Raw genomic sequence first — 15,645 nt, forward strand, 5'->3', positions numbered from 1 at the left:
GTGACGAGAGAAAGCTTTAACCACTGGGCTACCCGACCGCCCCCACGAGCATATGTAAGCCATTATCGTGCGGTATACAGTGAGAGACATATGATGAAATTACGCCCCATACCCTGAGGACACTTGGTAAAGACCTTCACCAGCAACATGACGTTCAGTCGTCGCCATTTCTCCATTATGGAGATCGTGGCATCAGAACATCACCTCGTGATATAGGCGGGAGGTGGATACGGTGCTGATCCATGGCGGCACACCTGAATTGTGAAACGATGAAACGAGACCTAAGAAGAAACAGTATCATCAAGACCATCAGTTCATCAGCTCTGGAGGATGCAGTATGACTGAAGCAAGGGGACATGACGAAGATGCACAAGCTCAGCCAAACAATCCGAAATAACCTCACACGGTTCAGCTTAACCTGTCCAAGCGCAGAGCGAGGTGTTGAAAGACTGGGGAATGATGTAAACTCTAACCCTGACCCTAAATCTAATCCTGACCTTGACCCTGACCCTAACCCTGACCTTGACCCTGACCCTGACCCTAAACTTACTACTCAATTCATGATAAGGATACTATGCTAGTTCACACACTTACGAAACTCGGGAGACAACAAGTATAATGTTTTCGTTTGTACATTATTATTGAAATGAAGAATAACATGCGTCAGTTCCATGCCCAAATCGCATCCTCTTCGTACAACAACATCTCCAAACAACCAGTCAGATCTACCTTCAACCACCACCACCACTGGGCAGTCGAATACCACTACCAAATGTTGAGTGGTATATCATCACCTACAGCTCCGTTTACAGTGTAGATAACAATGACTACAAGTCGACCAGGGTAACGTGGCAACTATATGATATAAACACGATAAAAAAAATGAATTAAAGTCCGAATCAATAAAACAAGTCGCCATCTTGGATCTGGTGTTCTGAAGAGCAGCATACGTTGGAAATGTCTGCTACGAGATGTTCAACTTTAAGGTATCTATATTTAATTTACAATTTCTAGTTGCTGCAGCTTTTGTATAACATGCTTCACTAAGAAGTTTCAGAATCTCAAGATGCAGGAACAGAATTATTTAATGTTAACTAATATGGATGAAGTATTAAACAAAAACGTTTAACAAAAGTGACAGTTTGGGATGTAGAAAACCCTTGTTAAAGGTCACCATACCAAAATGTGGCCTATGGTTATGGTGTTAATGGCTTGGTTATAGACATTGTGAAAGTATTATTTTGGGAGAGAGAGAAGCACTTCTAGTAACTTTAATGAGAACTGTGAGGATGTGTGGGATTAAGAAAAGACAGAAAAAAAGTTGCAGGTGGTTTGAGAAAAAATGTTATTTGTTATGTGTTATTTGCTACTCTAAAGAGGAGAGAATCGTTAGGATGTGTAGGATTTGAATACAGGGAGAAAAAACGGAAATATCTAATAATTTGTATATTTAAGAAGATATTATATAGGAAATGTTCCGTTCTTGCACAGAGAATCAATACAGGGAAATGTTTGAATAAGCAAAAGTGATATGTTGATGTTTTCCTTACCGGTTGTGGCACCTCTTGGCTTGGTATTGACTCACCTAAACAACAGCGGTTATTAGGATTCCATATCACATTTCTGTAGTGGCTTTGACACATATTGATTATAGTTTATAACCAAGAAGATATTTCTTTACGATACATGTTAGACAAATAGGCAAATGACAAGACATTATCGACCATGTAAGTTACATAATATAGATAAAAATAGTTGATATTGTTCGGGAGTGGGGTGGGAGGGGTGGTGGGTGGAGGGGAGGTGGGGTAAGGATTGGGGGGGTTGGGGGGTTGGGAGGGGGGGGAAGGATGGTGGGATGGATGGTAGGGAGGTGGGGGAAGGATGGTGGGATGGGTGTTTGGGAGGTGGGGGAAGGATGGCGGGGTGGGGGAAGGATGGTGGGATGGGTGGTTGGGAGGTGGGGGAAGGATGGCGGGGTGGGGGAAGGATGGTGGGATGGGTGGTTGGGAGGTGGGGGAAGGATGGCGGGGTGGGGGAAGGATGGTGGGATGGGTGGTTGGGAGGTGGGGGAAGGATGGCGGGGTGGGGGAAGGATGGTCGGGTGGGTGTTTGGGAGATGGGGGAAGGATGGTGGGGTGGGTGGAGGGGTGGTGGGATGGGTGGTTGGGAGGTGGGGGAAGGATGGCGGGGCGGGTTGAGGGGTGGTGGGGGAAGGATGGTCGGGTGGGTGTTTGGGAGATGGGGGAAGGATGGTGGGGTGGGTGGAGGGGTGGTGGGGGAAGGATGGTCGGGTGGGTGTTTGGGAGATGGGGGAAGGATGGTCGGGTGGGTGTTTGGGAGATGGGGGAAGGATGGTCGGGTGGGTGTTTGGGAGATGGGGGAAGGATGGTGGGGTGGGTTGAGGGGTGGTGGGGGAAGGATGGTCGGGTGGGTGGAGGGGTGGTGGGGGAAGGATGGGGGGGTGGGTGGAGGGGTGGTGGGGGAAGGATGGTCGGGTGGGTGTTTGGGAGATGGGGGAAGGATGGTGGGGTGGGTGGAGGGGTGGTTGAGTGGCAGCTTGTAGTATGGAGGGCGGTGGATGGCTGGATGATGAGTTGGTAGGTTAAAGGTTGGAGGGGTGGGTGGGTGTGCGGTAGGTGGAGAGATTGTGGGGTTGGTGGATTGGTTGGTTGTCATGCGGCGGCAGCTGGCGAACTCATGCTTCATAATTTTTTTAATGGAAGTGATTATACTGAAAATGGCACTTCCCTTTAAGGCAGGTTTTACAGTATATCACTTGGGTCAGGGTCACGGTTTGGGCCAGGGTCACGGTTTAAGTCAAGGAAGGGTTAGGGTCGCGGTCACGGTTGAGGTTAGGGTTTGGATAAGGATCCGCGTTACGGTGAGGGTTAGGGCTAGGGTTATCTTAAAGGCTGTAGATTGAAACGTAAATTTTAGGACAAGTCGGAATGTATATATACATAGCAATGTTATAAACAGGGTTAGGGTTAGGGTCAGGGTCAGGGTCAGGGTCAGGGTCAGGGTTTGGGGTCAAGGTTAGAGTCAGTGTTAAGTTCAGGATTAGGGAAAGGGTTTGGCTTTAGGTTAAAAGTGACAGATTTTGAAACCTAAATTTTAGGACAAGTCAGATTGGTATGTATTCATACGAACGTTATAAACAAGAAGGAATTACAATTATTTGAAGTGTCTCCCCATCCAAACCCACTGAACGCCTCGGCTATGGAAGCCAGCTCTCCAACAGATGTGTCCTCAAAATGATCTGCCGGTTTGCCCTTGGTGTCTCGTGGCCTGCTAGGTTGGTTTGCCACTGGTTTTCCTCTGGCCTGCGGCGCAATTGGTTGTGGCGCAACATGCTTGGTCGGGGTTGACGGTGGGGCGGCTTTAATAGGCCTCGAAACTGGGATTGCCTTTGAGATCAGAGGTGGGAGTGGAGGCTGCCTGCCGTGGGGGGTCACTGGGGCTGGAACCAGACATTCATGGGTGAGAATAACACAAGTATATGCAATCCACATGTGTATGGGTTCCGGGTTAGATTTAATCCCCAGCCTATGCTGGTCGTGAGAGGAGACTAAGTGGATCGGGTGGTCAGGCTCGCGGACAGATTGATTGCGTGTGACTGTACCCCGACGCCGCTGGTCGTTTCTCACAATATCAATCACTGGATTGTCCGGTCCGTCGTCATAGCTGGAACGGCGACTGTAAATATCTGAGCGTCACCCAGGCAACCAATGGCTGACAGCAACGTTACAAGGTACGATTGCACACATTCAGCTAGGTCTCACGTGACTACCCGCTATTACGACAACCAGAGGGTATTGGGGTATGTTTGCTCTGTACAAAAGCCAAAATGAAACATGAGTACATGCATATTTCAAAGATTTACATGACATAATACGTCCGTGTCTTTAGACTTGATGAAATATTTATGATTTTTGGAAATGTAGATTAATAATACAATGGTGGTGACACACAATCACGGGCTATGTCCTATGCGCTCCTTAGTGTTATTCTGGTTTTTGTGAGGGTTCGAATAGTCAAGCGAATATATCAGTCTGTTCTTACCTGGCCGCTGGGGTATGGGGGCTTCTTGTCTCAGCCCTCCTGGGGCCTCCCCATGAGTTGACTTGAGTCTAGGGGGCACAGGGGGAGGAAGGGCGGCAGACTCAGATTCAGGTTCTTTGATCTCCAAGAACTGGACATGTGACGTCCGCAGAAAGTCCACATAGAGCGTTCCCTCCACGAAATCCGGCGTGGCAGCGCTTTCTGAGAAGTTTTGCAGCACGAACAACTCGTAGTCATCACTGTCCATGTATTCTGGAGTCTGGACTTCGATCTCGCTGATTTCCGGGTTGTCTAGGGGGATGACCACTGCGCTCCTACGACAGAATTTCGAATTGGGGTCCCCCGTCATACCCTTGTAATGGCCGAACAATACGGGAGCGGTGTCCTTGACCCCTGTCAGCAACATCTCACCACTGTAAGACTGGAGGTTATCAATGGCCTCCTTGATGTCCGTTGACATGATCTCCTGGACGCTAGAGTCAATGAACTTGACACACTGAGGCAGTTTGTACGTATCAACCACATTTTTGATCGTCTGCTCAGTGTCGTCTGCTTGAACCTGAAATACCCCTGTGACACTTTTCGGCAGGATAATATCCTCACCGTCACGTGTACACCTCACGGAATTCAGACCATGGACCTTGGACCGACGAACAGCTTTCAGTTCCAAAGAATCTCCCACATTAAGGGTTTTGGGGTTTCCAGAGGGTTCCTTGAAGCTCACCTGGGTTAGTACCCGTACGTGGCGCGGGAAATAGTTGATGAGCTCCTCAACCGATTTATATCTGTGATGGACTCCGTGGAGTGGCTGAACCTTTACCTTGCCGTTGTACTGGTACGGGAGCCCGATCTCATAACCTTCCCGTTCATATCTGCAACAGTCAACATTAATGGTGAGTGAGTATGGTTTTACGCCCTTGTTAGCAATATTCCAGCACTATCACCGCGGGGGACACCAGAAATGGGCTTCACACATTGTACCCATGTCGGGAATCGAACCCGGGTCTTCGGCGTGACGAGCAAACGCTTTAACCATTAGGGTACCCGACCGCCCCTACTGGTAATAAGAAAGATGATGTGTTAAATACGTGCTCGTTATAAATTAGGGACCGATCATGCAATAATGGTTTTGTTTCTGCCGGTCACTGCCTGATTACATACAAATTGTACGGGACTAGGGGCGGTCGGGTAGCCTGGTGGTTAAAGCGTTCGCTCGTCACGCCGAAGACCCGGGTTCGATTCCCGACATGGGTACAATGTGTGAAGCCCATTTCTGGTGTCCCCCGCCGTGATATTGTTGGAATATTGCTAAAAGCGGCGTAAAACCATACTCACTCACTGTACGGGACTAACAACACATTTTTATTTCCCTCAAGTGACAATCATTTTAATGAGGCAGAAATGCGTTTTTCGTTTTAACCGTTAGGCCATTAACCCGTTAGTGCATTAATCCGCTCTGCTTACTTGGAGGCCATCCTTTGGATCACGACAGTATATGTTGGTATAGATTTTTAAATGATATTTACAGGTATCCAAACTGCAGTAAATTGGAAACGGTCTGTTTCTATTACAAGATTCAATAATGATTCATAAAGATTTTTCATATAACCGTAATTGTCGTCCTTAGAATGTTTAGAAGAATTTCGAAGTAGTTGCACCGTACGAACAGTAATGCTAATGGTGAGCTGGCAAGTCTGAAGGCTGGGAGGATAGAGTCTTGGAGAGGGGTCTTGAAAATTCGACATTGTGACCCATAAATATTTAAAATAATGATGAAAGTGTGCAAGACGACGACAGTTGTGGCATACAAAGATGAGGATCGGGGGTTTATGTCATCAACGACAAAACAGGTGTCTTAGATGATACAGTCCCATGACCTCAACGACCGCCGGACATTGTACACTAGCAGTAGACGCCCCGGACACGGATACCTGGTGCCAAATGGCCTAGGGCAATCAGAAGTAGGTAACACTATACCAGGAAACATATTCCTAAGGAATGTCCTAGACTGGAGGTAATGTCCTATTCATCACTATGTTCTGGTACACAATGTCCTTCTCATTTGGACCGCCCCCGTGGTCTTGTGGTAGAGTGTCCGCCGGAGAGCGGAATGTCCGGGGCTCGATCCCCGGCTGTGTCATACCAAAAGACGTTAAAAGATGGTACTTGTTGTTACCCTGTCTGCATGGCGCTCGGTAGTAAGGGGCTAAAACAAGAACTGGTCGGCTCAGAGTCAGTATACTGTGGCTGAGTGGGGTATTCATGTTAAACTGCGGCATGGTATCTCAGTGGGTTGGCACTATAAAATCGCATTAGTCCGGACTAGTACAAGCAGCCACGCACACACACTCACACGTGCATGCACGTCGCTATATAAGTGCAATACTCTTGGACACGACGTTAAACTCCATTTCACCTCACCCTCTCGTTAGTTCCACTGTTCGCATCAAACAAAACTGACTCTTCGATGGGTATCAATAAATATACGGATAGCGGATTTACGCATAGTGGACGCTCCAGTTTTTACGTTTATAACTCTATGAACGCTAAAACACCTTGAAGTCAAATCTTATAAATAAATACTTCACTGACTTCTTAGATAATCATAAACATGCCAAAATGACGTTAGACAACAGTACAAATCAGTGACACAGTTAAGGACAATAATCCAGTACAAATCCCACCCATTGTATTATCAGCCAATAAGAAAATAGTTCTCCGTTAGATATAAATGCAAAATAAATTGTTGCAAGAGAAGAAGAAGAAGAAGAAGAAGTAAGATGACACACACAAAACAAAAACATAAAAAGTTGTTTGCATGAATGTCGGAGTAAACAGTTCAGAAGCGAGCAAGAGATGGATTTATCTGCTGTAATGACAGCGTCGCCCTGTTCGCGTTCCTTAGCAGCCATGCGTTGCTTCAACATTCCGACATGTCTTGTACTTCTCCGCTGTCTCGATATCTCTGTTAATGTGTTTGAAAGGAATCTTTTGAAAGCCACCCGCGGGTCACAGTGACACGGAAGTGAACATGACGTCCTTTGACCCGTTCTGTGTTTACAATACTATCAAGCAACACACATTTTTTTATATAATTCGGTTAATCTGTCATGGCTGGTGGGTGTTGCATCACACAGCCTTCGGGCATGTTTGTGAATTATTTACTTAACCCAAAATGATTGTCACATGCGGCGGCGTAAATGACGAAGTGAATATTTTAAAGTTTTTTTTCTGCACATTATCTTTATCAACATCAGTACATCGTGATATACTGATGTCTTTGAGTTTCATATCATTTCAAAGGGGAATTATCATACATTGTCGTCATACAGTTACATCTCTTTTGTTCGAACCCCTGTCTGGGCATCCTGCCTTATAGACTTGTTGGTGCGACTTATATACAAAGGAAACATATTTGGCTAATCTGGACATTTGTAGATCCGGACTATTTTATTTAATACGGTCCCGTCCGTATTCACAAGATTTCTCTTTATATAGTTATTATGTTCGATTAACCTCGTTGTAATATATCGCCTTGAAAACATAATCATTTCGATGTTTGGATGGTCTGAAACACGTGTAATCTGTGGAGACACGTTATCCCGATCTTAGAGACGTTTTTTTACAATCGTTTCGACATATGCGGATTTTGTTGATTAAATATGGCAGTGTGTCAAACGTCCGGCCAACAAACATCACGAACAACACTGCATGCATAACACATTAAAACAGCTGGAAGTGTTAAAGATGTCTTGTAAATTAGTGCATTAACACTGCCAGAGGTTATATATGGTGAGTGAGTGAGTGAGTTTGGTTTTACGCCGCTTTTAGCATTATTCCAGCAATATCACGGCGGGGGACACCAGAAATGGGCTTCACACATTGTACCCATGTCGGGATTCGAACCCGGGTCTTCGGTGTGACGAGTGAACGCTTTAACCACTAGGCTACCCGACCGCCCCGGTTATATATGGAGTTTAGTATTATCACTCTTTGATAGTGACTCATAAACACCCGCTCACGGTGTAGTCGGAATCGTACAATGGACTCTATTGACTGTGGTCGACCTAATCAGTTTTATCTGTTTGCCATATTATTACAGTTTATCAATTTGCCAGGAAGTTACGTCCCTGTCCGTATTACCACGATGTGAGATGAAAGCTTAAAGCGACCCGGGTGTTTATACCAGCTTGATCAGTTCAGTTCAGTTTATTTCTCTGAAAAACCACCAACGGTGGTACAAGAGTATATATATATATATACAACATATAATATACAATGCAGATCAAGATGGTAACAAGCCTAAAATAAATAAAAATTAAGCAATTAAAGTAATAAAAATCATCATCATCATCATCATCATCATGAAAAGAAATAAAATTAGACACCTTAACGCAATAATGAGTTCAAATTTATGATGAATCTGGACAGATGTTTCAAAGTGGATATATTTTTAGGTGATAACGTTTTACGCAATTAACACATATTTGGCCAGATATAACAATTCTGTGGGATGTAGAGAAGTCGTTGCTGGAGAAGTGCTTCACACCTAAAAAGATGGTGATGAAGCACGGGTTGGGTACGGATATAGTGCTGGCAAACCTACAAACATAATCAGAGTGAATCATGGATTGGAACCTGCGATCATAGGTTTCTGATACACCTAACTGAATATCAATTTGTAGATCTAGATAATTGGTACATGTGAGCGTCAAAGGCTATGTAGGGTCATAAGTGATAAAGCAATCAACATTTTTATATGTTATTCAGCATACCACACTCTTCTGCATGACATATGCAGAAACATTAGGCCAATGTTCAAAAACGACAATTTCATGATGGCTGCCAACCGTACAGGTTGTGCAACTGCTAACAACACAGGAGTATATTCAGCTGGGATTTGGATTTGGAATGCACGATCGACGATCCTGGTACGGCAAGGGGACGTAACTCCACCCAGTCAATTGTTTGTACTTGTCAGGGACTAATGCTGTTTTTAACAGTTTTAACATGGACACCTCACTCAAACAAAGTATAGCCGCCCAGTACCTTCCTAGTTCCTTCTGGATTCAATTGACTATTGACATAGAATTATAAGTATGTATGAAGTATATACTGTCACAGACAGGGAAGTGACGGTCATGTGACACCAAGAGGGCGCGCTGTGGGTTATCACACTCTAAATAGTTCGGGCGTTGAACAGTTAAAGCTGCTACATGTTCGCTCGACCCTCAAACCCGGTTCAATTACCCACACTGATACAATACGTACACACACACAAAAAAACAACAACAACAACATCACACACACACACACACACGCACACACGCGCGCGCGCGCTATCAATAGCTAAGAGGCCGTGCGACACGTGTATCTTGTGTAATGAGGGGTGTTGCCAACGGGAATCTATGGTGGCCGCGAGGGGACATCGCTTTCTCGCGGTGTAGCAATATTCCCTCTCGGCCACTAAAGGGGTCGCATGTGTTATATGTTTCTATAAACGATAAAATGTATGTACGTAAAACAACATTAATGAATTGTGAGGATCAGCAGAAACTTGTGGAAGTTTCTACGTTCTCACCAAAACACCATCTTCGAGAGAGTGCAGGGTGAGCGCCATGAGAATTTGCCATACTACTCGAAACAAAAGTATTTTCATTTGAAGAAAAGGTATCCCGAAGAGAATGGTTTATCCAGATCGTAAGTGTCATCATTCGCATTTGAAATCTCCTGGGAGATCTTGTTAGTCATAGCACGAGTCACAACACATATACCTGGAAGTGATTCACTGCCCTCTCAAGTGCTTGGATCTGAAAATGGCTGGATGTTCAGACACGGGGCACTCCGGACTCTGCTGTTAAAGGACATCTAGGAATACAGGGCACTCCAGATTCTGCTGTTAAAGGACATCTAGGAACACAGGGCACTCCAGATTCTGCTGTTGAAGGACATCTAGGAATACAGGGCACTCCGGACTCTGCTGTTAAAGGACATCTAGGGATACAGGGCACTCCGGACTCTGCTGTTAAAGGACATCTTGGGACACCGGGCACTCCAGAGTCTGCTGTTAAAGGACATCTAGGGATACAGGGCACTCCAGACTCTGCTGTTAAAAGACATCTAGGGACACCGGGCACTCCATACTCTGCTGTTAAAGGACATCTAGGGATACAGGGGACTCCAGACTCTGCTGTTAAAGGACATCTAGGGATACAGGGCACTCCAGACTCCGCTGTTAAAGGACAGCTAGGGACACCGGGCACTCCAGACTCTGCTGTTAAAGGACAGCTAGGAACACAGGGCACTCCAGACTCTGCTGTTAAAGGACATCTAGGGATACAGGGCACTCCAGACTCTGCTGTTAAAGGACAGCTAGGAATACAGGGCACTCTAGACTCTGCTGTTAAAGGACATCTAGGAATACAGGGCACTCCAGACTCCGCTGTTAAAGGACATCTAGGAACATAGGGCACTCCGGACTCTGCTGTTAAAGGACAGCTAGGAACACAGGACACTCCAGGCTCTGCTGTTAAAGGACATCTAGGGATACAGGGCACTCCAGACTCTGCTGTTAAAGGACCGCTAGGAATACAGGGCACTCCAGACTCTGCTGTTAAAGGACATCTAGGAACACAGGGCACTCCAGACTCCGCTGTTAAAGGACATCTAGGGATACAGGGCACTCCAGACTCTGCTGTTAAAGGACATCTAGGAATACAGGGCACTCCGGACTCTGCTGTTAAAGGACATCTAGGGATACAGGGCACTCCGGACTCTGCTGTTAAAGGACATCTAGGGATACAGGGAACTCCAGACTCTGCTGTTAAAGGACATCTAGGAACACAGGGCACTCCAGACTCCGCTGTTAAAGGACATCTAGGGATACAGGGCACTCGAGACTCTGCTGTTAAAGGACATCTAGGGATACAGGGCACTCCGGACTCTGCTGTTAAAGGACATCTAGGGATACAGGGCACTCCAGACTCTGCTGTTAAAGGACAGCTAGGAACACAGGGCACTCCAGACCCTTCCTCATTGTACCTCTACATACAGCGCTGCAGCGTCTTCTTGTGCTTCTTTTTATACACATTGCAATAGCATTACCCAAAACTGTTTGGCCATTTCAAATGTGTTGCCGTCATTTCAAAGTGCAAGGTACAATTATCAAGTATATATATATATATATATATATATATATATATATATATATATATATATATATATATATATATATATATATATATATATATATATATAGCCAAGCATAACATACGTCTGCTTGTACACATTTATGTACAAGCATACGAGAAGTAGGGACAGGGCAATACTTATGTTCCTGTTATAACATGCGGTAGTATTGTCAACCCGCAGGGTGATTTGCCCTTGGAGTCAAATGTACTGCAGACAATGGTAGTCATAAATCAGTCGCTATGACAGTATAGAGGGGCGTTAAATCACGCTCATCCATGTGTGGACATTGCCAGGCAGAGTGAAGTAGAAGGTACGAGGACAATTGAACCCCAAAACATGAAAACGTGGTCATCCAAGGTTTTCGTTGTGGCTATCTTGAACGCAATGTGAAGCCAACTGATTGACTGGTATGACTTTGGACTTTGATATTCTTGGTCGTCTTGTCTGTACACAGAACTCCTGCGTGCGATTCTATTCGGGGATGTACGATACTCAGACAACAATTGGTTGTGGTAGGCGTTTTACTCAAGTGGAGGGAAACTGAAACGCCTAAATAAAATTCCCGCTAACGCAGGACAGTGGTGTTGTTGAATGACAATAGAGCATTGTTGTTAGCGGATATTATCTCCTTTGGAAATATTAGAAATACGCTTCCCGAGAACCTAACACTCAACCTTTTTAACATAGTTGAGTTACCTATACGTTGAATGTTATCACAGGCCCAAACACCCACGTGTTGAAGTGAACAGAGCGTCTGCACGGAAATGTCGCATTGACAGGAATAAAGAATTGACCTGTTTTCGACCTATACAGAAGGAGACACTTACATAACCGGACAGAGATATGGGACATACACACATACACACGTTTAAACTTAGCTGAACCTATCAAAATAATCTCTCCTTATCAAGTCAGCTTTGAAAAATGTAACTGTTTAACAGATTGGCCTTATTTATACATCATAGTTTTGATGTTTACGACAAAACGCTATATAAGGTCATTCACAGTGTGCCAACTCCATATCGTATATATATATATTTGAATGTGTGCTTTACTATCTCTTGATGTAATATTTCCGCTATATTCGCCGAATCTCATTAAGCAATGGTACGTGTTTGTTTCAACACACAAGCAAATCTTTTTTCTACGAAGCTTTCCCTATAACCTCAGTTTGGATAAGTTGCATTCGTTTCACTGTACCTTATTATTTAAAATTAATCTTAAAATGTATATTAAGTGAGTGAGTGAGTTTGAACTAAACGCATCTTTTAATAGTATTCAAGTTATACCAACGCGTATCAGCGTGATGTAGGAGGGACGTGATGCAAGTATCAGACGTTTATCACTTCGGTGAACCCCACGAGCACGGGTATGGTAATGACAAACCTAAAGACAGAATCGGGGCGAACCGGGATTCGAACCCACATTCATGGGTTTCTGACGTGCCTAAGGGACGCAACTCTGCACAGCTAGAACGACACATGAGGCAATTCCTGTTGGACAACTAAAGCCTTCAAGGGTCTTTATTGGCATTTAGTTAGCTATACTTCTCCTTGTCACAGTGTCTACAACGTTAATTGCTGGAAAGGAGTGTCTATTACCTAGAACGTACAAATGCGTCACGCGTGTGGTGCGATATCATAAATATATCCGCAGTCAGCGAGATCAAGTCCGAATCTATTTCACATTTAGGCGGCCACATAAATAGTAAATAGTACTACATTTACATCCACGTCATAAAATTTAATTGTGTGTACCCACATTAACTGGTAAGCTTGACTGTTGGGTCGGGCTATGAGATGTTTTTCATTAAGTAAAGCAAATTAAAGTGAATCACGCGTAACGATCATCATATGTAGGTAGGTGATGTAGTGGGGTGTACACGATTCTCTATGTGCATGCGCGTTTTTGTGTGTGTTTTGTTGTGTACTTGGTTTGGTTTTGTTTGTTTGTTTGCTTTTTGTTGGTTGTTTTTTAGGGGGCATTTTTTTTTTTTTTTTTTGTTAGTGTGTGTTTGGTTGTGGCGCGGGTGGTAAATCAACTTCTTTGTTATAATCTTAGCACAAGCATGACAGGCTGATCAGTTCCAGGGTATTAGTATTGACAACTACTGAAAAGCGAGGCATTTGAATACTGAGGAGTGTTTTGGTGTGTGTGGTTTATTTTAGTTTAACGCAGCCATCAGCAATATTCCGGCGGTCTGTAAATAATTGAGACTGGACAAGACAATCCAGTGACTGATATCATGACATCGATCCACGCACTTGGGATACGATGTCATGCATCAACCAAGTCAGTGAGCCTGACCACCCGATCCCGTTTGTCGCCTCTTACGATTAGTGTAGGTTACTCAGTGGAACATTATCGTTTTACTCAAGTGTAATTAGAGTGCCACTTGTTAATAGCCACAGCTGATCAGAATGATGCTCCAGGAATTAACACGCGGATTTATTCGGTTATAGTTCAAACCGTGTAGGCATACAAGGGGGACTAGACGCGGGTCAGAAGGCAGTCCTATCAAATCTGATCCAAATGATTCAATACTAAAGTGTTATTATGTATTGATACATCAGATGCAGATTTTCCTCTTTACAAAGGGAGGCAACACAATTTGCTGTGCAGAGTTACGTCCCTTTGGATACGCCAGAAACCTATGATTGTGGATTCAAATCTGTTCGCTCCGATTATGTTTCTAAATTTGTGAGCACCATACCCGTGCTCGTGCTTTGACAAAAGTGGTAAACGTCTTAGACCTGCATCACTTCTAGCTTTCCTCCCACATTGAGTAGACATAACTGGAATACTGTTAAAAGCGGCGTTAAACCCAGCTCACTCACTTACTCTTTACAAAAGAGATAGTTTCTCAGTTTCACACAAAGCGGTACTTATGCCAAGACCCATACTGGACATAAGGAAAACATACTGTCATAGTTCCCCTTTAAGTAAGGCAACTGTATTTATTAACATTGTATAATACAATTTTTAGATTCTAACCTTGGTATTTGACGATTTAAGGATGTGCTTCCAGGTAGGCGCAAGATGATACACACGACTACATGATGGATATACATAGGATTGATATGGTTGTCATTGACGACCGCGGAGTCATGCTACTACTTCCTAGTTGGTTGCCACTGTTCACAATTGCGGGGCTATACCGACCTTACTACTCTTACCTGCTAGCCTGTGTTGTCCAGACTCCTATGTTAGCTGTCTATAACAGCTCACAATGCTATATATAATACAGGCAAGCACGAACTCACACTTTGAAATGTACACGATTCTCTATGTGCTTGCGTGCTTTTGTTTACTTGGTTTTCTTGTGTACTTGGTTTTGTTTATGTTTGTTTGTTTGCATTTTGTTGGTTGTTTTTTAGGGGGCGTTTTTTTTTTTTTTGTGTTTTTTTTTTTTTTTTTTTTGGGGGGGGGGGGATTGTCTCCAATTATAGAAACCCTCACCCTCGCCCTGCTTTGAAAATAACATATGGACCCATATGGGCCCGAATGATCCTTGGTGGCGAGTACATTTCTTAAAACTTCCTCTTTTAAATTATCTTGATTCCGCATCTAAAGTGGTACACCATGGACTTCCTCGCCATCACACTGTACAATAACAAAGGTATCTGAAGTTCTGATTAAGACAATTGTTTTAGTCAGAACTTCGGTTATCTATCCTCATCTATCAATCATCTATGCGACCCGTGGAGATCCGGGGTAGAATAGGTCTTCAGCAACCCATGCTTGTCGTAAAAAGCGACTATGCTTGTGGTAAGAGGCGACTAACGGGATCGGGTGATCGGGCTCGCTGACCTGGTTGATGCATGTCACTGTGGATAGCCACGTATAGAAGTGAAGTTTCTAATTAATATTGGCCCCTAGGGATCCCAGGTTTTGTTGCTATGCACGATGATTTAGCTGACACGCCGTGATATAACTGGAATACTGTTCAAAGTAGCGTTAACCCCAATTCACTCACTCATACATTTGGTTAAGTATCCTCTGTAAGTCAGTGTGTATAGCTGCTCTTGCATTGTTAGATGACCCACCAAAGAACGATTCAAGTTCTTTCGAATAAGAGCTAAAGAGAGGGGTTGGTCTTAGCATACTGCGGAACGACCGGAACACAACAATATGTCCTTCGTGTTCCCGTGCTCATCATGATAGCTAGACATGCAGTTGGATAACGATAAACAAGCAGTTGGATAAAGGATAAACATGCAGTTGGATAAACGATAAACAAGCAGTTGGATAAAGGATAAACATGCAGTTGGATAAAGGATAAACAAGCAGTTGGATAAAGGATAAACATGCAGTTCGATAAAGGATAAACAAGCAGTTGGATAAAGGATAAACATGCAGTTCGATAAAGGATAAACAAGCAGTTGGATA

General features: G+C 44.2%; 1 protein-coding gene across 3 annotated transcripts in view; it reads right to left on the reverse strand.

Annotated features, from left to right (window-relative positions):
- The window catches only part of LOC124133256, a 36,224-nt gene that overhangs the window by 16,764 nt on the left and 3,815 nt on the right, over window positions 1–15,645 (reverse strand). For all 3 annotated transcript variants that reach the window (XM_046497592.2, XM_046497593.2, XM_046497591.2), the window contains exons 2-4: window positions 4,066–4,937; window positions 3,176–3,463; window positions 1,551–1,585 (exon numbers count right to left, since the gene is read on the reverse strand). In XM_046497592.2, coding sequence (XP_046353548.1) covers window positions 1,551–1,585; window positions 3,176–3,463; window positions 4,066–4,937 — 1,195 coding nt within the window. The remainder of the gene's footprint in view (window positions 1–1,550; window positions 1,586–3,175; window positions 3,464–4,065; window positions 4,938–15,645) is intronic.

Source organism: Haliotis rufescens, unplaced genomic scaffold, assembly GCF_023055435.1.
Source record: "Haliotis rufescens isolate VD_foot unplaced genomic scaffold, xgHalRufe1.0.p SCAF_2, whole genome shotgun sequence".
Lineage (NCBI taxonomy): Eukaryota > Metazoa > Mollusca > Gastropoda > Lepetellida > Haliotidae > Haliotis > Haliotis rufescens.